Below are 27,981 nucleotides of genomic sequence, written 5' to 3'. Positions count from 1 at the left end.
AACTTACTGTTTATCAGCTGCATTTTAGTGATAATCTCTTAGAATAGTCACTTGCAAAATATGCAAAACATGCAAAAGGTGACCATTCATAAAGACAGACTGTTGTTTTTTGATCATTTCCTTTTCAAACCAGCTTTTATTTCACTATCATCTGCACCATGACGAAAGTCAAGAGCAATTCTGTGCTGTAACACAATGATCAGAGGCCAAGAGAGGGACAACACCAACAGGACAAACAAAAAGAAGAATGCCAACCAGCGGTAGTGAGGAAAACTTAAGGAATGACAGTCAAAGAAATCAAATCAAGAAAGAACAAGTTGAACAGTTGTACAAATAAAAGACTGCAAACCAAGAAAAGAGATTCTGCAATTATTACAAACAGCAGTAAAACTGTGAATTCACAGTAAACCTGCTGTTTTAACGGAACAGGAGGATGATGGGATAGATATACATATATATATATATAAAATGTCCATTAGTCTGAATCCATTTAAGGACAACGAGCAAATGTTTTGTCTTTGATATGAAGAAAACAAGAATGGGTCCTGGCTTCCCATATCAAACAGACAAAAAAAAATAAAAATCTAAATAATTGTGCTGAACCCTCAAACTACATCAAAATTACCATCATAATTATAACTCTAACTGTCAGTGTCAGCATAAGGATTGGTATTAATAGTATGAATATTTTACTTCATTATTTGATATATATACACACAAATATCCGCAATGTTTTTGCATTGCTGTATTCTGTTTTTTTTCCCCACACATTTGTTTAAGTACACTTGAAAATAAAATGTGATTTTTCTTTTTTTGTTTCACTGGAATATACAACAAACTCCAAATACATCACTCATGATCACACACACATACAAACTGGTTTGAGACTCCCTTGACCTCACGTGCCCACACACACACACACAATCATACTCACACACACTCGAGCGCCTCAGTTTGTGGACACTGTCCTTCTCCTCACAGCTTTCCACGCGAGCAAGAGGAGACCATAATGCATCTGTGCCCAGGCTGAAGGGGAAACATCAACAAACGAGTAGATCCTTTGGTCTTACGTACACTACACATCACAGCGACTTGTCAGTTTCAAACATTGACGCTAAATTCAAGCAGTGCAGCGTTTTTCTCTGGCTACACTGATGCTTTTATGTGGCTCTCCTGCATATGCGAGCATCAATAAGATATGCTGTTCTAGAGGTTCTCAACATGCTCTGGACAATTGATTAGTCTTTTTAAGTGATTTAAGTGTTAGTAAGAATATCAGAACGATGCTTACATTGTCCCTCATTAGAAGCAGAGTGATTGAGAGAACTGAACAGATATGATGGGATTAAAAGGAATGGTTCATGCAAAAATGAATATGTCTTCGCTGTTTACTCGCCTTTGGGTCATTCAAACCCACGTTGTTGGTAAAAAAGGACCAAAATAATGACTTACAATCACCATAAAAGTAAGCATATGACTTGTGTGTTGTATGTCAAGTAATATAAAAAGACTGAAATTTACATTGTTATTCACTGCCAATCTTTCCATCTGCCAAAGCTATGTAGGTATTAAGAATACCTTGCACAAAACTATCATATAAATTCAAATAACTTTTGAATTTCGTTATCGTCCCAACTCACATAGACTACTTTCATGGTGGTTTTTTCTTTTCCGTAGAACAATTTATAGGCTGTCAAGCTCCAAAAAGAATCAAAACTGAAATTTACATTGTTATTCAGTGATAATCTTCCCATCTGCCAAAGCTCTGAAATATTATTTAAAGAAAGAATATAACATCTCAAATCGCATAGAATACTTTCATGATTTTTTTCTTCTGTAGAACAGTTTACAGTCCATCAGAGCTCCAAAATGGACCAAAATAATGACTAAAAAGCACCATAAAATGATGCATACGGCTTGTACATTATATTTTAAGTAATACAATGGCTCAGTGTGAGGAAAAGACTGAACTTTACATTGTTATTCAGTTATAATCTTCCCCTCCACTGAAGATCTGACGTCTCATCAAGTTATTGACTCTAAAACACCACTGGTTCTTGTGTGTCGTAATTGCTGTGCCAGTTAGAACAAGTATCAAATTTCTTGCACAAAACTAGCATATAGATATGGAAGACTTGGAATATAGCATCACAAATCGCATTGTTAGATTATTTTTTATGATACTTTTATCTTGTTTGACAAGTGGTCAATGTATGGAAAAGAGCTGCATATTTTGCAAATAAAAAAAATAAGGTGGTGAGTAATCATTGACAGATCTTTCATATTTGTGCAAACCATTCCTTTAAAATCCACAAACCAAGGCGAGCTCACACAAACACGCTCAATGAAAAGATTACAGCGCTTCTCTGAACTCACTCGCACATGCACTAATTCACTCACTCACACACACACACACAATCAAACAGGCCTTCGTATCCCCCGGATGTTTAAGGATGTGACGTCCACAGCTTGAGCAAGATGTGTGGAGCGGGAAAGGGATTCGGAAGGATATGTTTTCCTAACTCTAGCATTTACTGAACCACAGACCCTATGTTTTAATAATCCTGTGAACACGAGGAAAACAGAGAGACACACAGTGGATGGTGGTGGGAGAAAGTTCCCGAACCATTTCGGTGTTCCTTATTGTCCACTGAGTAGAGCGCGGCTGGTGAAAGAGAGAACGCGTATCTCAATATACTACGATACGGGAAAAGAGAAGGGGGCAGCTGATTGAGCTTTCGTTTTTTTGTTTTTCTGGGAAACGGTACAGTGAGGGCACGGTGGGGCATGTGCGTGATTGGGATCAGAAGATATCTGGGCAGGAGTCCCAGTAGCCCTGCTCCTTGGCCTCCCAGTATCCTCCTTTGTAGATGTGCGTGGGCTCTCCTGTCATCGGGTCGACGAGCCGCTCAAACCACATCGGCGTGTAGTTGTCCTGGTGACCACCTGATCGGACAAAACAAACACGTACATACAAAAGCAAACAAACAGTCACTTAATTAAAGAACAGCAGGTACATGAGCTTGCTAGTAACTCAACAGAAGCTTTAGTCAAATCTAGCCTGGAGCTTACAAGACAAATGCTGACTAAACTATTTAATCTAAACTAAACACAAATCACCTACAATCTGTGATTCAACGCTAATCACTCTCTACATTTACACAACAGGCAGATAAACAGGAGCTAAGAGAAGCACATGGTCAACTCAGGAGAAAAAATAATGAACAAAAGGAGGAAAAATATATTGGTAACATTTAGAGGTAGGTGGCATGACCAGCACTTTATATCACATTATATTGTAGTGGAAGGATTTATAAGAATGCAGTTATTTTTGCTGAAAAATGAACCTATATATATTACATAATGCTAATTTCTGCACAAAATACTTTACAAATAAAACATACTTCAGCACATTTGACTATGGAGTGTGTGTGACATACACACACCTATTTTACATAGATTTGCATATAACCTGTTTTACAAATAATTACCTAAATCATTTAGGATAGGATTTATTTGGATTCTAGAATGGTTTACAATTAGTGTGAAAGCAAATGGCCATCCAAATAAAAATGTATATATATTAAATACTGGTAACACTTTTTTTGCAGTGACCTTACACATTACATGTACGTACTATTATAATAACAATAAATTAAGCATAATTGCATGCAAATCCAAACCATCCTAATCCTAACCATACAGTAAGTACACTTAATGTAATATAATTACACTTTAAAATACAATTAAACAATAAAATAAAAAATAACAAAAAAAAAATTAATTGAAAAAAAATTCAAAATAATTTCAAACAAAAACTCAACTATACAAATATTTCTAAATTTAGTTATGATCTTTCATTATATTTTTACTTGTTAAATGAGCTGAAGTACATATCATTTGTATAGTTATGTATTTATTATTAAATATTCAATTATATTTTATTAAAGCACAGGTATGCATATATTGGAAACAACCTACTATTTCACACTGAATGTGAGTGGCATGACATGTCAGATAAACTGTTAAAGTGTGGTTTTCTGCTTGATCATACCACCTAGCCCTATTAGCAGAGAGATGGAGGGGGTGGAAGGTTTTGGGTGAATGTTACTTGCTTTTGACTGGAGCTCCATAAGGGCCCTCCACTAGAGCGACACAGAACAGATAACGAGACAGTAAGGGTCTTTTCCAGTGAGGGGCTCACAAATGCACAACGCAAAGTTTGATCCCACGACTGCCATTTTATAATGTGTGTGTGATGTATAACATGATGCATGTGTGTAGAAGTGTATGATAGTGTGTAATTGTCTGTGATAATCAGTGTATAAGTACATTATGAAGACATTAACATTAATTGTGGATCCTGTGCTGTTAGAAACAAATGTATTATGTTGTATAATGTATAACATGATCCCCTTACATTGTAAAAATGTAGCTCTAACAAGAGTTTCCACTTTTATTCCACAGTTACATAATTCCATTTCATTACGAACACTGTTTTTGTACGCATCTGTGTGTGAAGTGAGAATGCGTGTGGTACTTGCTTGAGTATGCAGGTGGGTGTGAGCCGTGCAGTGTTTCAGCTGCAGAAGCACAGAGATGAAGATGGAGGGATGTAGGCAAGAAAAGAGGATTGAGAGAGATGTTAGCATGCATGGGAGGAGTGAACAGAAGAAATTAAAGATTCACATGGAATGGACTTCAACATTGACTATAGTTTGGTTTATGATACTGTCTAATATAGTCACAATGTATGCATTCACACTGCCCACTAGTGGAAGTAATATACATGCACAGGCATGTGATTTAAAATGCTTATGTTTCAAAATGCATGATGCAAGAATGAATTCAAATAAGAACTAAGTCTAATTATCTGCTTGTTTCTATTTAACAGTGTTTTCACACCTGAATTGCCTCAAAAACGTGATCTAGGATAGGGTTCATAAGGAGTAGTACGATTTATAATTGGTTTGAAAGCAATGCATTAAAAAAAATATATATCGTTAATGCATCAATTTTGATGACATGAATGCAGCACAATACAATCAGAAAAGAAATCTGCAGAGGTGAAATCAAACTCGGTTCGAGACTAAACAATCAAACCAAGTGTGAAAACAGCCTAAAACAACTAAACAACACTTCAGTGTTGATTCTGCTACTTGCTTGATAGCGAAAGATCGGAGGAAGTTTCATCTGTGTCAGCTGATGGAGGGACAGACAGATGGAAAATGAAGATGATTGGATGATAAATGATAGAAACAGAGTGATTAGGAGAAGAGGGATGGGATGGTACTTGCTTTTGTAAGTGGTCTCAGATGGCTCACTGGCAATCTCGACTTCTTCAGCTGATCAGAGTTGAGACGAGCAGCCAAAAATTAAAAAGAGGGATGCAAATTAAGACAAAAACAAAAAAGAAAGAACACAATGAGTGAATGGCATAATGAAGGCGGGGTAAGTGCTCTTGGATATTAAAGAGACAGTTCACACCAAAATAAAAATCCTGTCATTTATTCACATTTATGTCAGTCCAAACTTCAACATGCCACATTTTGTTTTTCATACGTGGAGCATACAGGTGAATTTTCTAAGAAAACAGCACCATAGAATTACAAAACTTGTGTACTACTACTTTATGGTACTTGTCATTTTAGAGCCAGTATTAACCTAAACTATTCAAAAATTGCATTAATTGAAAAAACAGATGTTAACTGAAATAAAATAAAACACACAAAAAATTTTATTTTATTTCAGTTAGTTTCCATGGCAAAATTTCCAATTTTCATTTAGTGTAGTGTAAGTTCTAAATTTACTAAAACTAAAAATAAATAAAATAGTAAAATAATAATAATATAAAATCTAAATAGATACATTTAAAAAAACTAATAAAACAGACAAATAAACACAAAAAATTTTTTAAATGTAAACTAAAATTTGTAAATAAATAATTTAAAAACCTTACTTACTAAAATGGAGGAAAAAAAATAAATAAAAATATTTTAAAAATACTATAATAGTATATCAATGACATTAAAATAGCACTATTTGGAGAGCAACCGTTTTAGTCCCTTTGGTTAATTCTACGGAAAAGCTCCACGTATGACAGAAAGCCATGTGGATTTGGAATAAAATGACAAAATGTTCATTTTTAGGTGAACTATTCCTTTAATGCAAATAAGCACTATTACAGTGACTGCATGTGTGTTTGTGTGAGATGGGAGAAAAAGACGACGACGACAATTAAAAAGAGAAAAGAAAAAGGAAGTAGAACAGGAGTACTTGCTTTTTAGAGGCGAATCAGATATGGAGTCCTCAATGAGAGCTAAGGGAAAGACAGACACACGGGAGTGAACGAGAGACACCGAGAAGGCGGAAGAAAGGAGGAGAGACGAGTAGAATGACAAATAAAAGGAGACTTTACCCCCGTCCGCTGACTCCTTACCCTCTTCGGAAGGGCTGGCGGCGCGGTTGGCCTCTCGCTCCCTCTCTCGGCGGACGGTGCGCTGCTTCTCCTCCAGCCTTTGTTTCTCAGTGTTAGCCTCTTCCCAGCGGCCCTGTTCCATTAGACGCTGGTCCGGCCGCTTCCTGGTATCCGTGGGAGCAACACCCTCCTCCGGCTCGTTCAATGTCAACGCCAGGGTCGAGAAGTAGTACATGTTTTCAGCGCCTTCCCTACAAAGCACAGAGAGAGAAATGGCAGGAAATTATGGAGGGATCAAGAAATTCCAGCAGAATGCACACTTGAGCACCAAAACATGCACTAAATACTAAACCACAGCTCCAACTACTCAGGAATATTATTTGGGCAATGGCAATGGCTTTGTAATCTTCCTTGGAAGTCTGGTCTATTCTAATTAATATATATAAATTCAATTAATATTTAATGAGTTTAATACAAGTTAAACTGACAGCATTTGTGGTATAGTGTTATAATAACCACAAAAAAATACTTTTGACTCGCCCCTTGTTTCAAGGTTACAGTGAAACACTTACAATGGTAATATGTGGGACCAATTTTTGGAGGATTTTAATGCAGAAATGGGAAGCCTATAATTTTATATTCCCCTTGAAAATTTGAGTATACAACAATAGTAGTAAATTAATAATTTTTTTTATTTTAATCATCAATTTTCAAAATATCTTTATTATTAAAAAAAAAAACTAATATATGTAACTAATTGAATTCTAGTGTACTGTAAAATTAAAAAAAAAGTAGTATTTAAAAATAATAATAACTCATTTTACAGAACAACAGTAAAATTACACTAATAATTATGTCTGTCTTGATTTCTTTGCATCCAAAAGTGAAATCACAGAACTTTTATTTTGGCATGAAACTGAAAGGAGAATGGCGTTACGTTGTCATTGCAACAAATTTATAAAACTGGACAACTTATAACAGAAAAAGTTCTTTTTTTCTAAAATCATGTTAACACTTACAATGTTTACATCTTGTGGCTGTGTGATTGAAACAGTGAGTATTTTAATGTTTACAGATTGGCCCAAATAACTTTCATCGTGTCTGCTTCACTGTAACTCATATTTTTGATTTTTTTTAAAGAAATGGAAAGACAAATGCTGTCGATTGAGCTTAACTTGGGATATATTCCTTTAATTGCGCACGTCAGGAAATATCTTACGGCAGCGGAGTCTTCTTCCACAGCTCTTTGGCTTTGAGTGTCTGATAGACGGTTTTCTGTCGTCCGTCAGCGCCGTTCTCTCCCCCTCTGCTGCTCTGCATCACACGAGAGTATTCCATCTTCTCGTCCCACGTCCCAGACAGAACATAGTGCGCTTTCCCATCTTTATCCGTCACCACCCCCGTGACCTAGAGAGAGCCAATGCACAAGAAGGAAGTGAAAGCAGACATAAAATCCAGAACATGAAAGCTACAAAGGGTGATTAATGAAAGGGGAATAAACTGACATGGCTGCATTCTGGGAAAAATAAGTTAGTGGAACGGCTGCTGACTTACTTTTCTGGCCACGTCTCTGGAGAAGTAGCTGTACGGTGCGAATTTGAGATGACAGCGGTCGCCTGTTTTGTGGTTCACAACGTCTATTTCTCCTGACTGAATCCAGAGAGAGAGAGAAAGAGAGAGACACAATTATCACTTATGAATTAAATGAAATGCCACACTATAGGTATTACAGTTTAAGGGCTACATATGTATAATGCAAATGTAACTTGCAAAACCACCAGTAATGCTAATGATTTTGGGAAAAAATTAAATGCACTAAAAACTGGGTGTCAATTTTTGTATATACATGATATCATTTAAATGACATAAGCAAGTTCATAAAAAAGTGACATGTACCAAAAATGGCTGTAATGAAGTGAGCACATTTTTTTACACATTATTTAGAGAAATTACTGTAGCATTATCCGCTGACAAGTCCATCAATTTATTTTGTATAAGACACAATGGTGCTGATAATATGAAAATACATATCTAAATAAGCAGACTGTGTTCTGACCTGATCTATCCAGAGTTTCCCGACAATGATATTGTGCACTGTGGTTGTGACTTTCTTCCAGGTGTAGTGATGGGTACTCTTCTCAAAAATACAATGAATAGAACCTGGAGAAACAAGCAATTCAAAATGAGCTTGAAAACTGTTGCTTAAAGACATAAATGTAAGCATAAGACATTCAAATATCCATCTTTTCACATGAACAAAATATACTAATATATTAAAGCGATACTCCACCCCAAAATGAAAGTTTTGTCATTAATCACTCACCCCCATGTCGACCTTGACACTATTATTTACTTGGCAGTCTATGGGACAGTCACAGGCCTCCCGGTTTTCATCCAAGATAACTTAAATTTTTTTAAAAACACGAATGTAACATATAAATGTCAAAAACTACATTTTGGTATGGAGTATCCCTTTAATGCAAAGAATCTAATTAGGGCTCAAGCCTGGAGGGCGAAAATCTAATTTTATTTTTATTTTTATTTTTGTCAGCCAAAACTTTTGACTTAAAATATTTACTTGAAATACCCCCTGAGATTTAAGATTACTTTAATAATCTAACAACACATTTACAGTTTCTCTGATGTTGGTTTTTATTTTTTTTATCAATTTACAAAACACTAGTTTAGGCAACCCTGTATAGACACAATTTAAATTGGCATATCAAAAAAGTATGCAGATATTTAAGTCGCAATTAAAAAATGTTTTTATGTTGTTGCATTAAATTAAATATCAAATCATGTGATACTTACTTTAAAGACAGCACTGGCACACTCTTCAATCAAAACATTTAGTTTCAGTTTGGTTTTTTAAATTATAAAACAACTTTTACTGTTGAAACTGCTACAGTTCAAAGTCAAATGTTAGTTGAACATGTTCATAGTTAATGTTATTATGTGTAAAAAAACTTTTTTATTTCACTCGACATTGTTCCTAATGGATTTGTTTCATTACACTTCCTGTTTTATAATACGTTTGTTTTTTTTTTAAATAAAAAACTTCCAGTTAAATGAAAGCTGCATGTTATTTTAAAACTTGAACATTGTGATAAGGCTCAAAATAGGCATAAATAGTTACCCCCGGGGCATGATGGAGAGGTATTTTCCCCTGAACTTGCTGGCCAGGGCGATCTCCTGTCTCAGGGTCCAGCCTCGCTCGGAGATCGCGTGATGGGCTGCAGCCGGAGGGTGATGGCTTACCTGAAGACAGAGACGGAAGAAGATATTGATATCAAACACAATTTGCTTCAGTTTCAGCTCTTCCTCTATCTCAGGATACAATTGTACAATACTATGAGAACATAATGTCTAACTCAACAAATATCAAATATTTCTAAATTCTAGTTATGATCTTTCATTATTTTTTTTACCTGATTAACTGACCTGAAGTACATATCATTTGTAATAGTTTATGTTTTATTATTAAATATCAAATTATATTTTATTTAACGCCACAGGTATGCATGTATCTTTTCACTTTTGGTCACACTCACTTTTATATATTGGAAACAACCTACTATTTCAACACTGAATGTTGAAGTGGCCATGTGACATGTCAGGGATAAACTGTTAAAGTGTGGTTTTCCTGCTTGATCATACCACCTAGCCCTATTAGCATAGAGATGCGAGGGGGGTGGAAAGGTTTTGGTGTGAATGTTTTACTTGCTTTTGACTGGAGGAGCTCCATAAAGGGCCCTCCAATCTAGAGCGACACCAGAACAGTATAAACGAGGACCAGTAAGGGTCTTTTCCAGTGAGGGGCTCACAATGGCACAACGTGAAAAAGTTTGTGATCCAGCACGATGGCCAGTTTATAAGTGTGTGTGATGTTATAACATGATGCATGTGTGTAGAAGTGTATGATAGTGTGTAATTGTCTGTGATAATCAGTGTATAAGTACATTATGAATACATTAACATTAATTGTGGATCCTGTGCTGTTAGAAACAAATGTATTATGTTGTATAATGTATAACATGATCCCCTTACATTGTAAAAATGTAGCTCTAACACAGTTTTCCACTTTTATTAAACAGTTACATAATTCCATTTTCATGTACGAAACACTGTTTTTGTACGATCTGTGTGTGAAGTTGAGAATGCGTTGTGGGTCCTTGCTTGAGTATGCAGGGTGGGTGTGAGACGTGCAGGGTTTCAGCTGCAGAAGCACAGAGATGAAGATGGAGGGAGTGTAAAGGCCAAGGAAAAGAGATTGAGAGAGATGTTAGCATGCCATGGGAGGAGTGAATGTGACCAGAAGGAAATTAAAGATTCACATGGAATGGACTTCAACATTGACTGTAGTTTGGTTTTATGATACTGTCTAATATAGTTCACAATGTAATGCATTCACCACTGCCCACTGTAGTGGAAGTAATATACATGCACAGGCATGTGATTTAAAATGCTTTTGTTTCAAAAATGCATGATGCAAGAGAGTAATTCAAATAAGAACTAAAGTCTAATTATCTGCTTGTTTCTATTTAACAGTGTTTTCACACCTGAATTGCCTCAAAAACTGTGATCTAGGATAGGGTTCATAAGGAGTAGTACGATTTATAATTGGTTTTTCAAAGCAATGCATTAAAAAAAATATATATAGGTTATGCATCAATTTTGATGACATGAATGCAGCACAATACAATCAGAAAAAGAAATCTGCAGAGGGTGAAATCAAACTCGTGTTCGATGACCTCTAAACAATCAAACCAAGTGTGAAAACAGCCTAAAACAACTAAACAACACTTCAGTGTTGATTCTGCTACTTGCTTGATAGCGAAAGATCGGAGGAAGTTTCATCTGTGTCAGCTGATGGAGGGACAGACAGATGGAAAAAATGAAGATGATTGGATGATAAATGATAGAAACAGAGCATTAGGAGAAGAGGGATGGGATGGTACTTGCTTTTGTAAGTGGTCTCAGATGGCTCACTGGCAATCTCGACTTCTTCAGATCTGATCAGAGTTGAGACGAGCAGCCAAAAATTAAAAAGTGAGGGATGCAAAATTAAGACACAAAACAAAAGAAAGAACACAATGAGTGAATGGCATAATGAAGGCGGGGAAAGTGCTCTTGGCTATTAAGGGGACAGTTTCACACCAAAAATAAAAATCCTGTCATTTATTCACATTTATGTCAGTCCAAAAACTTCAACATGCCACATTTTCTTTTCATACGTGGAGAATACAGGTGAATTTTCTAAGAAAACAGCACCATAGAATTACAAAACTTGTGTACTACTACTTTATGGTACTTGTCATTTTAGAGCCAGTATTAACCTAAACTATTCAAAAATTGCATTAATTGAAAAAACAAAACGATGTTAACTGAAATAAATATAAAACACACAAAAAAACTTTATTTTATTTCAGTTAGTTTCCATGGCACAAATTTTCCAATTTTCATTTAGTGTAGTGAAAGTTCTAAATTTACTTAAACTAAAAATAAATCAAATAGTAAAAATAATATAATAATATAAATCTAAATAGATATATAGCATAAAAAAAAATAATAAAACTGACAAATAAACACAAAAAAATAATTAAAACGTCAATTAAATTTGTAAATAATTTAAAAACCTTACTTACTAAAATGGAGGAAAAAAACTAATTAAAAAAATATTTTAAAAAAATACCATAATAGTATATCAATGACATTAAAATAGCACTATTTGGAGAGCAACCGTTTTAGTCCCTTTGGTTTAATTCTATGGAAAAAGCTACACGGATGACAGAAAGCCATGTGGATTTGGAACAAAATGACAAAATGTTTCATTTTTTAGGTGAACTATTCCTTTAATGTCATGCAAATAAGCACTATTACAGTGTCTGCATGTGTGTTTGTGAGATGGGAGAAAATGCAGAAGACGACGATTAAAAAGAGAAAAGGAAGTAAGGAAGTAGAACAGGAGTACTTGCTTTTTAGAGGCGAATCAGATATGGAGTCCTCAATGAGAGCTTAAGGGAAAGACAGACACACGGGAGTGAACGAGAGACACCGAGAAGGCGGAAGAAAGGAGGAGAGACGAGTAGAATGACAAATAAAAGGAGACTTTACCCCCGTCCGCTGACTCCTTACCCTCTTCAGAAGGGCTGGCGGCGCGGTTGGCCTCTCGCTCCCTCTCTCGGCGGACGGTGGCTGGATGCTTCTCCTCCATGCCTTTGTTTCTCCACTGTTAGCCTCTTCCCAGCGGCCCTGTTCCTTAGACGCTGGGTCCGGCCGCTTCCTGCTATCCGTGGGAGCAACACCCCTCCTCCAGCTCGTGCAATGTCAACGCCAGGGTCGAGAAGTAGTACATGTTTTCAGCGCCTTCCCTACAAAGCACAGAGAGAGAAATGGCAGGAAATTATGGAGGGATCAAGAAATTCCAGCAGAATGCACACTTGAGCACCAAAACATGCACTAAATACTAAAACCACCGCTCCAACTACTCAGGAATATTATTTGGGCAATGGCAATGGCTTTGTAATCTTCCTTGGAAGTCTGGTCTATTCTAATTAATATATATAAATTCAATTAATATTTAATGAGTTTTAATACAAGTTAAACTGACAGCATTGTGGTATAGTGTTATAATAACCACAAAAAAATACTTTTGACTCGCCCCTTGTTTCAAAGGTTACAGTGAAAACACTTACAATGGTAATATGTGGGACCAATTTTTGGAGGATTTTAATGCAGAAATGGGAAGCCTATAATTTTATATCCCCTTGAAAATTTGAGTATACAACAATAGTAGCTAAATTAATAATATTTTTTTTATATTTAATCATCAATTTTCAAAATATCGTTATTATTAAAAAAAAAAAACTAATAAAATGTAACTAATGAATTGCTAGTGGTACTGTAAAATATAAAAAAAAGTAGTATTTAAAAATAATAATAACTCATTTTACAGAACAAAAAACAGTAAAATTACACTAATAATTTGTTGTCTGTCTTGATTTCTTTGCATCCAAAAGTGAATCACAGAACTTTTTATTTTGGCATGAAACTGAAAGAGAATGGTGTTACGTTGTCATTGCAACAAATTTATAAAACTGGACAACTTATAAACAAGAAAAAGTTCTTTTTTTCTAAAATCATGTTAACACTGGTACAATGTACATCTTGTGGCTGTGTGATTGTGAAACAGTGAGTATTTTAATCTTACAGATTGGCCCAATTCACTTTCATCGTGTCTGCTTCACTGTAACTCATATTTTTGATTTTTTTTTAAAGAAATGGAAAGACAAATGCTGTCGATTGAGCTTAACTTGGGATATATTCCTTTAATTGCGCACGTCAGGAAATGACTCTTACGGCAGCGGAGTCTTCTTCCACAGCTCTTTGGCTTTGAGTGTCTGATAGACGGTTTTTCTGTCGTCCGTCAGCGCCGTTCTCTCCCCCTCTGCTGCTCTGCTCACACGAGAGGTTCCATCTTCTCGTCCCACGTCCCAGACAGAACATAGTGCGCTTTCCCATCTTTATCCGTCACCACCCCCGTGACCTAGAGAGAGCCAATGCACAAGAAGGAAGTGAAAGAAGACATAAAATCCAGAACATGAAAGCTACAAAGGGTGATTAATGAAAGGGGAAATAACTGACATGGCTGCATTCTGGGAAAATAAGTGAGTGGAACGGCTGCTGACTTACTTTTCTGGCCACGTCTCTGGAGAAAGTAGCTGTACGGTGCGAATTTGAGATGACAGCGGTCGCCTGTTTTGTGGTTCACAACGTCTATTTCTCCTGACTGAATCCAGAGAGAGAGAGAAAGAGAGAGACACAATTATCACTTATGAATTAAATGAAAATGCCACACTATAGGTATTACAGTTTAAGGGCTACATATGTATAATGCAAATGTAACTTGCAAACCTACCACCAGTAATGCTAATGATTTGGGGGAAAAAAAAAATTAAATGCACTAAAAATATGGTGTGTCAATTTTTGTATATACATGATATCATTTAAATGACATAAGCAAGTTCATAAAAAAGTGACATGTACCAAAAATGGCTGACTGGTAATGAAGTGAGCACATTTTTTTTACACATTATTTAGAGAAATTACTGTAGCATTATCCGCTGACAAGTCTATCAATTTATTTTGTAACAGACACAATGGTGCTGATAATATGAAAATACACATCTAAATAAGCAGACTGTGTTCTGACCTGATCTATCCAGAGTTTCCCGACAATGATATTGTGCACTGTGGTTGTGACTTTCTTCCAGGTGTAGTGATGGGTACTCTTCTCAAAAATACAATGAATAGAACCTGGAGAAACAAGCAATTCAAAATGAGCTTGAAAACTGTTGCTTAAAGACATAAATGTAAGCATAAGACATTCAAATATCCATCTTTTTTCACATGAACAAAATATACTAATATATTAACAGGGATACTCCACCCCAAAATGAAAGTTTTGTCATTAATCACTCACCCCCATGTCGACCTTGACACTATTATTTACTTGGCAGTCTATGGGACAGTCACAGGCCTCCCGGTTTTCATCCAAAATATCTTAAATTGTGTTCCAAAGACGAATGGAGCATTTACGGGTTTGGAACGACATGGGGGTAAGTGATTAATGGCAAAATGTTCATTTTGGGGTGGAGTAACCCTTTAATGCAAAGAATCTAATTTTATTTTTATTTTTATTTTTGTCAGCCAAAACTTTTGACTTAAAATATTTACTTGAAATACCCCCTGAGATTTTAAGATACTTTAATAATCTAACAACACATTTACAGTTCTCTGATGTTGTTTAATAGTCACATGACATCATGAAAATAAATAAAATCTTTATTTGTATTTAATATATAATAAATATGTTTTAGTGTTTTTTGAATGTTTTTATTTTCAAAAAAATTATACATTTTAATTTTAAATTTTTAAGATTTAGTTTTTTATTTTTATTTTTTTTATCAATTTACAAAACCTAGTTTAGGCAACCCTGTATAGAACCATTTAAATTGGCATATCAAAAAAGTATGCGGATATTTAAGTCGCAATTAAAAATGTTTTTATGTTGTTGCATTAAATTAAATATCAAATCATGTGATACTTACTTTAAAGACAGCACTGGCACACTCTTCAATCAAAACATTTAGTTTCAGTTTGGTTTTTTAAATTATAAAACAACTTTTACTGTTGAAACTGCTACAGTTCAAAGTCAAATGTTAGTTGAACATGTTCATAGTTAATGTTATTATGTGTAAAAAAACTTTTTTATTTCACTCGACATTGTTCCTAATGGATTTGTTTCATTACACTTCCTGTTTTATAATACGTTTTTTTTTTTTAATAAAAAACTTCCAGTTAAATGAAAGCTGCATGTTATTTTAAAACTTGAACATTGTGATAAGGCTCAAAATAGGATAAATAGTTACCCAGGGGCATGATGGAGAGGTATTTTCCCCTGAACTTGCTGGCCAGGGCGATCTCCTGTCTCAGGGTCCAGCCTCGCTCGGAGATCGCGTGATGGGCTGCAGCCGGAGGGTGATGGCTTACCTGAAGACAGAGACAGGAAGAAGATATTGATATCAAACACAATTTGCTTCAGTTCAGCTCTTCCTCTATCTCAGGATAAACAAAGGCTCACCTGCTCACAGAGGGACCTGTAGCCGCTCTCCTGCACGCGGTCCAGCTCAAATGTCTCGCCTAGCAGAGGGTTGAAGGGTTTGCCCGTGCGGTGAACTGTAGTGGAGTAAGAGGAAACCGTGAAAGCTGCCACGTAACACATCTGCTCCAGAGAGCTCTGGCACTTAGCGGCCCGGTCCAGCAGCTCGTAGTACTCCAGATCCTCGGAGAGACGCTGCAGCATGGACAGGGGCTCGTTGAAGTTTACCTGTGAAAAGAAAGGATGCGTTAAAAGCAAATGCAATGAATCTGGGCTGTTTGGGATTCTCGTAAAGACACGGATGAACGTACAGGCATAGGGATTTTGGAGAGTTCTTTTCCGATACAGTTCTTCATGATGCTCCATAGATTGAGAGAGTAATTTGGTTTATCTGGGATTCGGGTCCGCCTCTTTCTCACAGGCACTAGTTCCTGGGACTGTGGAGATTCGGGATTGGATGCCAGAGACTGCTCATCTAGCTGTGAAAGAATAAAAAACATGAACTTTAGTTGTCAATATGGGTTTTTTGATACATAGACATCACATGGAGTCGAATTTGACTCGCATAGAATGGTGATCAAAAGTCTGGAATAATTAAAATTTTTTATGTTTTTTTTTTCGTTGTCTCTTCTGCTCAACAAGGCTGCATTTATTAGATTAATAATACAGTAAAAACAGTAATATTCTGAAATATTTTTACAATTTAAAATAACTGTTTCTATACGAATACATTTTAAAATGTTATTTATTCCTGTAATGACAAAGCTGAATTTTTCCAGTTTTCAGTGTCACATGATCCTTCAGAAATCATTCTGATATGCTGATTTGCTGCTCAAGAAACATTTAAAAATCACATTTTTAAAATTGTAACAATATTTCAAAACACTACTGCTATTACTGTATTTTTAGTAAAATAGATGAACCTTGGTGAGCTTAAGAGATTTCTTTCAAAAACATTAAAAGTCATAATTATTCTGCCAGTGTACATAAACACTAACAACACAATGCCTTACCGACGTCGTCCCATCGTCCATTCCCAGCTCGTTACTGATTCCGCTGACATTGCTGCCGGATCTCCTGAGAGAAATGGAAAGAGCGTATGAGAGAGCCAGAGAGTGAGAGAGAGGAGGAAGGGGAAGGGAAGACAGAGGACACACACTTAGGTCCAGTAACACTCATATCAGAAGAGAGTGAAGGGACAGCGAGGGATGTGCATAAACGACAAGAGCGCAGCAGTAAATACAGACCTGTGATATTTGGGGTCTGCTGGTACAGTGATAAACTCTTGAACGTCCTCGCATGCATCAAAGAATTCATTCTCCTCATCCTCGTCACTGGCATCACCCTTTCTTGGAACTGGGCCTACAGGACAGAGAAAGCAGGAAGTATAAATATAAACAGTACATCAGTATGTCATATCCAAATGAATAGCAGGAGTTTTTAAATCTAGAAATGAGTTAGAATTATCAATATTCACAAGGAATTGGCTGACAATTAAAAAAAATAAGGAATACTTTGAAGGTTTCATTGCAATTTTTTAAGAGGCCAATATGTTTATTAAAGAACAGAAAAGGAGTATTTTGAATCAGTCCAAATTGTATAATTCAAACTGTAAATTTCAATCGATTCAAAAATCTGTTGACTCATCTGCATTAGCAAAACATTTTTTAAAACAATTTAGTTATTAAAATTTTGTGAAATACACTACCTTACTGTATCAAAATTATTCTTTTCAAAAGAAATTAATAATTTTATTAATCAATAATTAAACAAAATAAAAAAAAAAAAAGTAAAATCAAATACATCTATAATGTTACAAAAGATTTCTTTTTCAAATAAATTATGTTCTTTTAAACTTTTTATTCATCAAAGAATCCTGAAAAAATGCATTACACAAAGTTACCACCAAAATATGAAGCAGCACAACTGTTGATAATAATAAGAAATGTTTCTTGAGCAGTATATCAGCATTTTAGAATGATTTCTGAAGGATCATGTGACACTGAAGAAATTCTGGAGTAATGATGCTGAAAATTCAGCTTTGCATCACAGTAATAAAATACATTTTACAATATTCTCAAATAGAAAACAGTTATTTTAAATTGTAAAAAATATTTCACATTATTACTGTTATTACTGTATTTGTGATCAGATAAATGCAGCCCTGGTGAACATAAGTGACTTAAAACATCCAACCCCCAAACTTTTTTTGTATATTTAGGTACATATTGCCGTTTATTAACATGTAGTGCTATACTTCTTTGTGCTGTGATTAAAAACCGATTCTGAATCAGTTTTGAAAGACTGCCTTTAAAAGTCATCCACTTTTGAATCAGACATCGATAGTTGTCACTTCATTGTTGTGTGCAACTAGCGAAGACACCACATTAGAAATCTTAGTTTAAATATTAGTCTGTATATAATTTTGTGGCACTCAGACTTTTGGTTTCAGTTGTACAGTACCTTTGCTATCTATGGCAGGGTTGCTCTGGGATGAAGGCAGTACGGTCGCTCCTCTGAAGGCTCTCTCCAGATGGTTGTGTTGTTTGGCGAGCTGCTCCAGTGTCTCCTCCAGTCGCACTCTCTGCTCTCTCTCGGACTGCAGGGCTTTCTGCCAGCGCTTACTGTGAGTCTGAGCCAACGTCATGAAGTCCCGGCAGGCCTGGGTATCAGATTGTTAGAGCATCTTTAAGAATACGTTTAACTCTAGTTTCTGTGTGCTAAACAGACAACCACAAGTGAATGAGGCAGTGAGTCACTTTTTCCCTAAAGCAGATGTTTTGCTCGGTGGTCTTACGTTGATCATGGCATTGGAGGTGATGCGGAAGAGAGTGGCTCGCTCCGTCACCTGTCGAATCTTTTCACTCGTCTCTCCTCCTAGCTGAACTCCCTCCAGCTCAGATAAGGACCTGAAAGAAAGCATAAGAAAAAAGAAATTGGACGTCACACAGAGACTTTATATGAGCCGAATCTCGGTGGAAAATCAAATGTTTTAGACACATCAATGTTTTTTGAATATTACTATTTTCTACACTTCAAAATAATAGTAAAATCATCAAAACTATGAAATAAAGAGAGTGTGTGTGTGTGCATATAGATATATTGATAAACAGACAGAAACCTGAAAGAAAAAAAAAAATAGAAATGTTGCCTTGGCAAATTACTGAAATAAAATAAGCAGAAGTTGTAGTATTAAAATTACTAAAACATAAACTAAAAATAAATATACAAATATATCTAATAATCAATAAAATAATAATCAAAACATTAATAATATCTTAAAATATAAATAAAATAAAATTTGGAGAAAAAAAATTAAATGTTGCCATGACACATAACTGAAATAAAATAAATTGAAGTAAGTTGATTTAAATTACTTGAAAATATAACATTAAAAGCTAAATCAAAATATTCATATTATTTTAATAAAATATAAATATAATTATTTTGATTATTTTTAATTAAAAGTAAATAATTTAATAATTTGTAAATAAATATAAATACTAAAATAATTTAAAAATATATTAATATATGAATGAAATAATAATAATAATGATAATAATAATAAATACATTTCAAGCAAAGGTTATTAATGTCATGAGAGCCATAAATTTAGTCAAGTGTGTCCAGACAGGTGGAGAAAGGTGGACTGACCGCTGAAGAGCAGAGCCGTGTTTGGCGATGAGGTCGTTGCAGGTGCTGAGATCCTCCACCTTGCTGCCCAGTGTCCGGAGGGTTGACTGCACCTCTGAGTTGCGTGAGCCTGTGCTCTGACCTGCTGCATTAGGAGTGGAGTCATCCCCGGAGTCATCTGCAGAAAAAAAAGGAACAAAAACTGTCAAACAAAACCTCAAAGTGTGCATTTTTGTGCTATACTTGGAAATGTGGTTTCCCATTCCTATCCAACTGACCCGATTCAAGCTGCATGCGGGAAGCTTTGGCTTTAGCCAGCTCCAGTGCTGTGATCCACCGCTGCCGCTCCACCTCTGAGCTGGCCTTCAGGTGATACGTCTGCGTGCCGCCATTAGAGATGACGAAATTGCAGGAGTCCTCCACCGCTATATTGGCTGTGGCCAGGTTTATTGTGCCCCGACATGTGTGACGCATCTCCGCCTGGGTCCTGGAAGAGCAAAAGGGATGAAGAACAGATGATGTGTTTAAAGGTGCCATGTGTAAAAATTGAGGTAAAAATATCCAAAAAATGACCTACACGCATCAAAAGAATGAGAAGAAATAAGGGCGATGATGTCATTAAAAAAAGAATGCAGAGATATCAACCTTAATTAGCATTAGCATTACTAGCCACGGCCCGACAGGTGTCGTAATACCAGTTTCGGCCATGGGAGGCGGTATGCGGGCAACATAACCACCAGCCAACCTGCGATACACGAATAACTCGCACGGCTTGTGGGCGTACTTGAACCTGATGTCAATCGTGTGGAAAGTACAGCCCACTACTTCATTTCAGTTCAGGGAAGAGAGCGGAAGGATGGCTGAAGGCCTTGGCAAGAGACACCTACCACCACCATCCGCTACAGGGAAACAACCGCGCTCGGAATCACAAATCAAATCCGATAAGAAAAGGAGCCGAACCAGAGTAAACATCGGCACTGCTTTCCATCGCTGGAGACAACTGATGGACTTGAAAGAAATGAGCTTCGACTCCGAACTTGCAACATTTCTTTTGGATTGGTAAGTAAGATGCTGTTAGTATTTCGCTAGAAGTTTGTTTTATATGTTTGCGTATTTTTTTTCGGGAAGTTATAACATAGAAACGTATCGAAGGCTGTTCGATAAACGTGCTAATGTTAGCGATGGCTAACCGTAGCTGCGTTTGATAATTAGCTAGCTATAACTTACCCACAGATCCGATCCGGTTGTCACCTGTTATCTACCAAAGCCCGTCTCTACCAAGCTGATGCTAAAATGTAACATTACCTAAGAAGCTTGAAATGTCTTCGATGATAATGAACCCGAGAGTAGTGGAGGATACAGAAGGTCATTAATAGGTGGGCCTGGTGAATATACGGAGGGGCCTCTGGTTTTTTAATCTTATACACCTGATTCCCGGGCTCCGTATTATAGAGCTTTCACACTGCGCGCGGATGCGGTCCGGCGATCCGTTCCATGTTCGGTGCAGTGCAGAGATCGTTTCCGCACCGAGTCTATTTCTGATGTGCTGCACGCGCTGAATTAAAGTGACAGGCTGACAGTGCATGGTTCGTGGTCAAAATGAACACAGATTGACATGAAAATATAATAATCTCACCATAAATGCGTTTAATAAAATAAAATGTAGTAATCTCACCATAAATGCATTTAATTTAATTATACTCTTTTACACAGTCATCTTTTTTTACTTTAGGACCGGGGTAAAGCAAGGAAAAATAAAATTTACTTCAACAAGGCGACATAATGAACAACTCTCGTCTCATTCATTGTGACTTAAATACCATAATATACTCAGCTGTATTTCGAGACACAGAGCCAGAAGTGCATTCACAAAACGTAAACAAACGCCAAAGGAGACGGTGAACATTATACAAAAAGTGGGCAGAATAACACCGATAACAGCCTGTTAGATGACGCCACACATAAAATAAGAAACAACAACAGGTCTCATAAAACTTGTTAAAAGAGTTGCTACACCCAAACCGAACATGAATAGGCTTTTAATAGCCTATTAATAAAAATAACTCTAATCAGACCATCCTTTCAGAAACAGCAGTAATGCCATGGCGGGCCAGCATAAAAAAACACAGTGAAAATTACAACATAAAAAGTGGGCAGAATAACACAGATAACAGCCTGGTAGATGATGCCACACATAAAATAAGAAACAACAACAGGTCTCATAAAACTCGTTAAAAGAGTTGCTACACCCAAACTGAAATAACTCGAACCATCCTTTCAGAAACAGCAGTAATGCCACGGGGGGCCAGCATAAGATAACAACACACACAGCGCTACCTGAGCTCTAAACCAGGCGGAGTCTTCTGGGCTTTGAGTTGAAAACGCTGATTATGTCATCATAATCCGAACTGTCAATAAGTTCTCTTTCAAAGGACAGAAGTGCCAAGTTGTTCAGTCAGCATGGATGACCTCAGGCGCGTTTGGATCCTGTTTGTTGCGGAGAAAAGTCTCTTTGTTAGTTTGCCGCGGAAAACGTTCGGTCTGAAACGCGCCCGCGGTGTTGCGTGATAGCATCACTGGACTGACACGTGATATGCCGACATAATATTTTTATTTTGTAGCTACTGTACTTAAATGTCCTCAGGAAACTATTAAAATTAAATTATTTATTAATTCGTTATTATTAAAATTAAAAAAATTAATTGTTTTTATTAATCTGGTGCCGATTGGGCGGACCACCAGTCAATCTGGGTGGGCACGTGCACATTTCCAGAAGGCCAACAATTCACTAAAAACCAGAGAGAGAGAGAGAGAGAGAGAGAGAGAGAGAGAGAGAGAGAGAGAGAGAGAGAGAGAGAGAGAGAGAGAGAGAGAGAGAGAGAGAGAGAGAGAGAGAAATAACCCGCCCCCGCCACGCGTTGACAGAATGCTGTCTGTCAAATTAATTTAATTCAAATAATGTGTATATACAACTCAAAATGTAATATGAACAAAACGAATATGAACATATTCACTGGTAAAGGTGAAGGGGAGTAGCTTGAAGATGTCATGTTTCAAAATCACTTGACATCACCCAACGTTCCTCTGGAGGCAAAAACGTCCTCTTAGGCTTCGGCTATGGCCCTAGGGTTGTTGTGAAGGTAGGGGCGGAGCATAGAGACTGTGCCGTTACTCTAGAGTAGACCAATTCACTTTATTGAGGCATACTGCCCCCATCTGGTATGGAATGTGGAGTATGACTTGATTTTTTTGCCAGACATGACACATGGCACCTTTAAGATAAAACACTTTAGTTGGTCGTATTTATATCCTACTTTAGAATATAAACAGGGCTTTTCAGTTTACATGACGGACCCTCCCTCACTAAACAGGTGGTGAGAATAAGACGCAATGTGTTTCAGACTTCATAATGATAGTCAAAGTCTGGTTTTGTGAGGCTAGAGCAGCATTCATGAGGCTCTCTTTAAACTAATAAAATCTTGAACAAAAGCCCCCTGACAGCTGTTTTTCAGCATCTGATGCAATATTCATGAATTAGCACTGAAAGGCAAGCATTCGCGAAATGCCTTCAGGTAGAGTTTCTTTCACTCTTGAGCATTTATGTGACAAATGATACGGCGAGTTACTGCTGCTATCACAGTATCTGGTATCAGCCTGAAAACGATCCTCATGTTTATGATCTTAGCAGATATTCTGAAAAATATTTACCTCAATAAACAATTCTGAATTGGAACATGAATCAAACCAACCAGCTCCAAAACGAATAAATCAAATGTAAGACTTCGACTGTAAATGCAAAATGCAATATATTAAAAGTTTATTGCAAAATATTCAATAAACTCAACTCATAAAGAATACTACTATATTTACTCAAACTAAAATAAAAATTAATTAAAGCTAAAAAATAAATAAATAAATAAATGACTAAAGCACATAATGAAATTACTAAAACTAAAATTAAAGGCATAGTTTACCCAAAAATTAAAATTTTTTCATGAATTAATCACACTCATGTCATTCCAAACCCGTAAGACCTTCGTTCATCTTCAGAACACAAATTAAGATATTTTGGATGAAATCCGAGAGCTTTCTGACCTTGCATAGACAGCAAGACAACTGAAACATTTTATGGCCCAGAAAGGTACGGAGGACATTAGTAAAATAGTTTCAGTGGTCAGAAAGCTCTCGGAATTCATCAAAAATATCTTCATTTGTGTTCCGAAGATATACGGAGGTCTTGCAAGTTTGGAACTACATGCGGGTGAGTTATTAATTACTGAATTTTCATTTTTGGGTGAACTATCCCTTTAATACCTAAAATAATAATAAAAGCTAATTCAAAGTATTAATAAATTCTATAATAGTATACTGTATAAATAATAGTAAAATAGCACTGTGGTATTTTATAAACTTGAGCTGTAAAAAGTGACCAGCTCATATGTAAACAGTACCAAATTTATAAATTATAAATAAAGTTTCCGTCTTTAACTGTAATTTGCCAACACTGATGAATCACCAGTTCCAGGATTTTTCATACTCGGCAGGAAAAAATGAGGCAAACCAGTTTGGATGGGCTGTGTTTGGACATGGCACAAGACCAAGGCACAACAGTCCAGAGGCTGTAACCTGTGAAACTGTGAAATCTCTTACTCGCCCTCCACATTTCCTGATGCACCTTTCAAACACACAATGAGTGATGAGAAACCATTGAGGTCTCCCTGCAGGACCAGAGGAAGTGCTGAAATCAAGCCTTAAGTCGTGTGATCCTCCTGAACAGAGATGACCTGTTAAGACTGTCATGTGACCCAAACTCATTCAGCCAATCATGTGGAGGTGGAAAAGACAATGTGCACTTATATCTTTTATTTACACCATAATGCTACAGTAAGGTTTGCCACACCACTTGACTTATGCATTTTCATGACTTTTCTAGTTGTTTATGATTAATAGCTTTGAAAAAATTCAAAGAACAATTTCTAGCAGATGAAAATTTTTAGAGCGGAGCATTGCTACATAACAACAAAATAACCACAAAATAAACAACACCACAACATAAAAAAAACTAAAAAACTTAAAAAAAAAAAATTAATTAAATTAAATTAAACAAACAGAATAAGCGGGACGTTTCCACTGTATTTTGAAAAGGCCAAGTTATTTTGTGCAAATATTTTATATATTATGACATCACACAACAAATGCAATGCACTTCTGGGTATATTTAATAACAACAAACAGTATATGCAATGCACTTCTGATTTTAGCATCTGTTAAACTGATATCTCAGTTTCAAATTAAAATTCAGTATTTACAAGTTGCATACGTAACCGACTGTATGTTGAACAATTAATAAAATATTTTCTATGTAGTAATATATATGTAATTATAAAGTAATTCTATTTGAGATTTATCAGAAGTTACTACATAAAAAATTAATGCAAAGCCAAATTTGATCAGAATTTTATGTTTTTTATTCACATACACAAGTCCAAATGTTGCGGAAAGATTTTTCAATATTTTTATTAGAAGTCTCACTAAGGCTGCATTTATTTGATTCCAAAATACACTGAAACAGTATTATTGTGAAATATTATTGCAATATAAAACAAATGTTTTCTATTTGATTCCTGTGATATAAAGCTGCATCATTACTCCAGTCTTCAGTGTCACATGATCCTTCAGAAATCATTCTAATATTCTGATTTGCAATACATTTTTTTCAGGATTCTCCGATTAATAGAAAGTTCAAAAGAACAGCATTATAAATGTCTTTACTGTCACTTCTGATCAATTTGCATCCTTGCTAAGTGAAGGTATTAACTTCTTTAACATAACAAAAGTCTTACTGACACTAACTTTTAAATGGTGGTGTATCCATTCACAAAGTGCTAGAAGGCATTGTCAAATGAAGCACTACAGATATCTTTTATTTGCTTTGGTGCGGCATAAGCACAGTATTTATTTAATATTCATTTACATTTCATTTCCGTATTCAAGAAAAAATGACAACATAAGCAAAGTAGTCAAAAATAAAGCACATACTCTAATTAGCCAACTGTTGAGACACTGGACCTTGTTATTTTATTGTATATTTAAACATCAGATGACGAGGGTGGATTTTAAAGAATGTGTTATCCTCTCATCTCAAACTGATGAGCAAACAGTGAGGATCGCACGAGCAAACAGACACACATGCGGGCGCTCCTGCACGCAGCATTAATAATTGACAGAGATGAATGTGGCTTCAACACCAGATCAACTCTGACTCAAATCTTATTACGTAAAATGGCATCATCTTACCAGAAGGTGTTGAGTTTGTTCACCCATTTAGCATCCATACACCCTAGGGTTATCGTTAACTAAAACTATTAAAACATTATTGTTGGAAATAAGCTGTAATATAACATAAAATATAAATATTAGATTAAAAACTTATTTCAGACAAAGCAGCATTTCTAATTTTCTAAAACTGAAATATAATTAAAACTAAATAGTAATATTTAAAAATAAAAAACTAATAATAAAATGACAAAAAAAAAATTTTTTTAAATTAAACAGTAATATTTAAAAATAAAAACCTAAAAAGTAATAATAAAAAAAATAAAAAATGCACATTACAAATTTACAAAAAAGTTTGATACAATTTAAAACGAAAACTGAAGGTATAAAAATGAAAGCTAATTTAAAATATTAATAAAAATGATAAAAGTATAGAAATAATGCTAAAACAACACTGGTCCATCCAGTCCAATGTTTTGAAGGAAGTCGTATGATTTGAGGTAACCTCAATAAACCACAAACAATATGGGAACGGTTATGCATAAGTTTGTATGAGTATCAGCAAAAGTGATGCTTGTCATACAAAGAAAATGAAGTTATTCCACTATCTAAAGCTTTGCACCTTATCAGATATTGGTGAAAGGCCAAAGAACACTTGACAACATCACAAAGGGTTCATTAGGACATCAGACGTTCCTATCAACATTTAGGAGACCTGTTGTCTGATGGAAACAATACTAGACAACATTTTATTTATTTATTCATTTATTTTTTGTCCCTAGAGGTTGATAAACCATAATACGTCACGAACTCACCTGTAGTATGACAGCAAGCCATTGCTCAGGACGAACCAGCGCCTTTGGTATCCCTTTATGTAATTAGTCCATTTGAAGAGCCAGCCTTTATAGGTGTCCTCAGGGGCCGGGATGGGCATTCTGGGCTCCGACATCACGACAGCCCGGGGCTTCACAGTGTCTGACGGGGGTCTGGGGGGGGAACACAAAGGGTTAAACAGGTTAGATGACACCCATGCCTGTGTGATTCACACTGTGGACAAGACCAGGGCACCTGGAATGTTTACCTACACCCCTAAGTTGTGTCGTTCCCTACCTAGACAGCATTTCACGGGTTGTGTGTGGGTTGACAGCACACTAGGTTTTGAAGCACAGCCCAAATCTTTCATATCACGGCTGAAACGTGTTATACTCAATATACTCGTTTCGCCTACGTGTCACTATGTGAACCCGCTTCATGACGTTTACAGACACGAATTTAAACAAAACTCTTTAAACAGCAGTGTTTACGACCGTAATAAACGAAAACAACCAGATCTCGGGCTATTTAAAACTTTGTTTAGATAAACGAGGCCTGTAAGTAGGAGTCCTTCACACACAACTACGAGTCCAAATAATGCTAAAATGACAGTTTACTCATAACGCCATGAGATACAATATAAATCGTGTTAATGTTTTATTAAAAACCCAGTTTGCTTACACGCATGTGTATAAACGTAAAATGACTTTGTCGGCTAATTCAGCTAACGGCTAATAAAACTGACGCGCTATCGCGAGACATTTACACGCGTAAAGTCAAAAACACCGATATATCTGTAATAAAAAAAAACACTTGTGTGAAGACAAATCAGCTATAAGCCTCTCAAATGCGCGTTTAACCTCTAAAGGCCCTTTAATAATGACAGCGTACGGAGAAATGTGTGTCAAACTGAAGCTAACTAGCCCGTGCTAACCTTCAAGCTGTGTATAATGACAGAAATCCCGACAATTCATGCGGAACATCCGATGAAACCTCGGGGAAATAATGCAGAGCGACATGACAAGACAGGGACATGTGAAAATGCCCGGTGCTGGAATGATTTGAGTGTGCTGTGGGTGCTGGCCAGCTCTTACCTGCTCTCTCAGTGATCCCCTGGCTCTGAGTCTGAGTCTGAAGAAGGAAGTCAGGGACATGAGATCACAGGAGCGAGTTACTCCGC

General features: G+C 36.2%; 2 protein-coding genes across 2 annotated transcripts in view; both read right to left on the bottom strand.

Moving 5' to 3' along the window:
• LOC109093063 (type II inositol 3,4-bisphosphate 4-phosphatase) overlaps nucleotides 1–27,981 on the bottom strand; it is a 577,378-nt gene that overhangs the window by 229,273 nt on the left and 320,124 nt on the right. The window lies entirely within an intron of this gene.
• Nucleotides 117–27,124, bottom strand: LOC109056032 (oxysterol binding protein). The gene is made up of 20 exons (XM_042763054.1): nucleotides 27,099–27,124; nucleotides 26,804–26,974; nucleotides 19,991–20,199; nucleotides 19,734–19,890; nucleotides 18,877–18,988; nucleotides 18,543–18,741; nucleotides 17,327–17,441; nucleotides 17,093–17,153; nucleotides 16,391–16,558; nucleotides 16,062–16,307; nucleotides 15,850–15,970; nucleotides 14,631–14,734; nucleotides 7,973–8,068; nucleotides 7,638–7,825; nucleotides 6,419–6,669; nucleotides 5,298–5,345; nucleotides 5,164–5,202; nucleotides 4,545–4,583; nucleotides 4,116–4,145; nucleotides 117–2,946 (listed from the first exon to the last, which is right to left on the bottom strand). The coding sequence occupies exons 1-20, from the start codon at nucleotides 27,107–27,109 to the stop codon at nucleotides 2,804–2,806; spliced, it is 2,508 nt and encodes an 835-aa protein (XP_042618988.1). The 5' UTR covers nucleotides 27,110–27,124; the 3' UTR covers nucleotides 117–2,803.

The sequence above is a fragment of the Cyprinus carpio genome, chromosome A1 (assembly GCF_018340385.1).
Source record: "Cyprinus carpio isolate SPL01 chromosome A1, ASM1834038v1, whole genome shotgun sequence".
NCBI classification, from domain to species: Eukaryota; Metazoa; Chordata; class Actinopteri; order Cypriniformes; family Cyprinidae; genus Cyprinus; species Cyprinus carpio.
Note: the sequence above shows the minus strand (reverse complement) of the source record. Positions and strands in the feature narration are given on the sequence as shown.

What these genes read in the sequence shown, in the direction of transcription:
- LOC109056032 (XM_042763054.1), bottom strand. An exon ending in TAAGGAGTCAGCGGACGGGG is followed by an intron (nt 5,346 to 6,418) that starts GTAAAGTCTCCT and finishes AACTCTGATCAG; the next exon opens with CTGAAGAAGTCGAGATTGCC. An exon ending in CTCCGATCTTTCGCTATCAA is followed by an intron (nt 4,584 to 5,163) that starts GCAAGTAGCAGA and finishes GTGCTTCTGCAG; the next exon opens with CTGAAACACTGCACGGCTCA.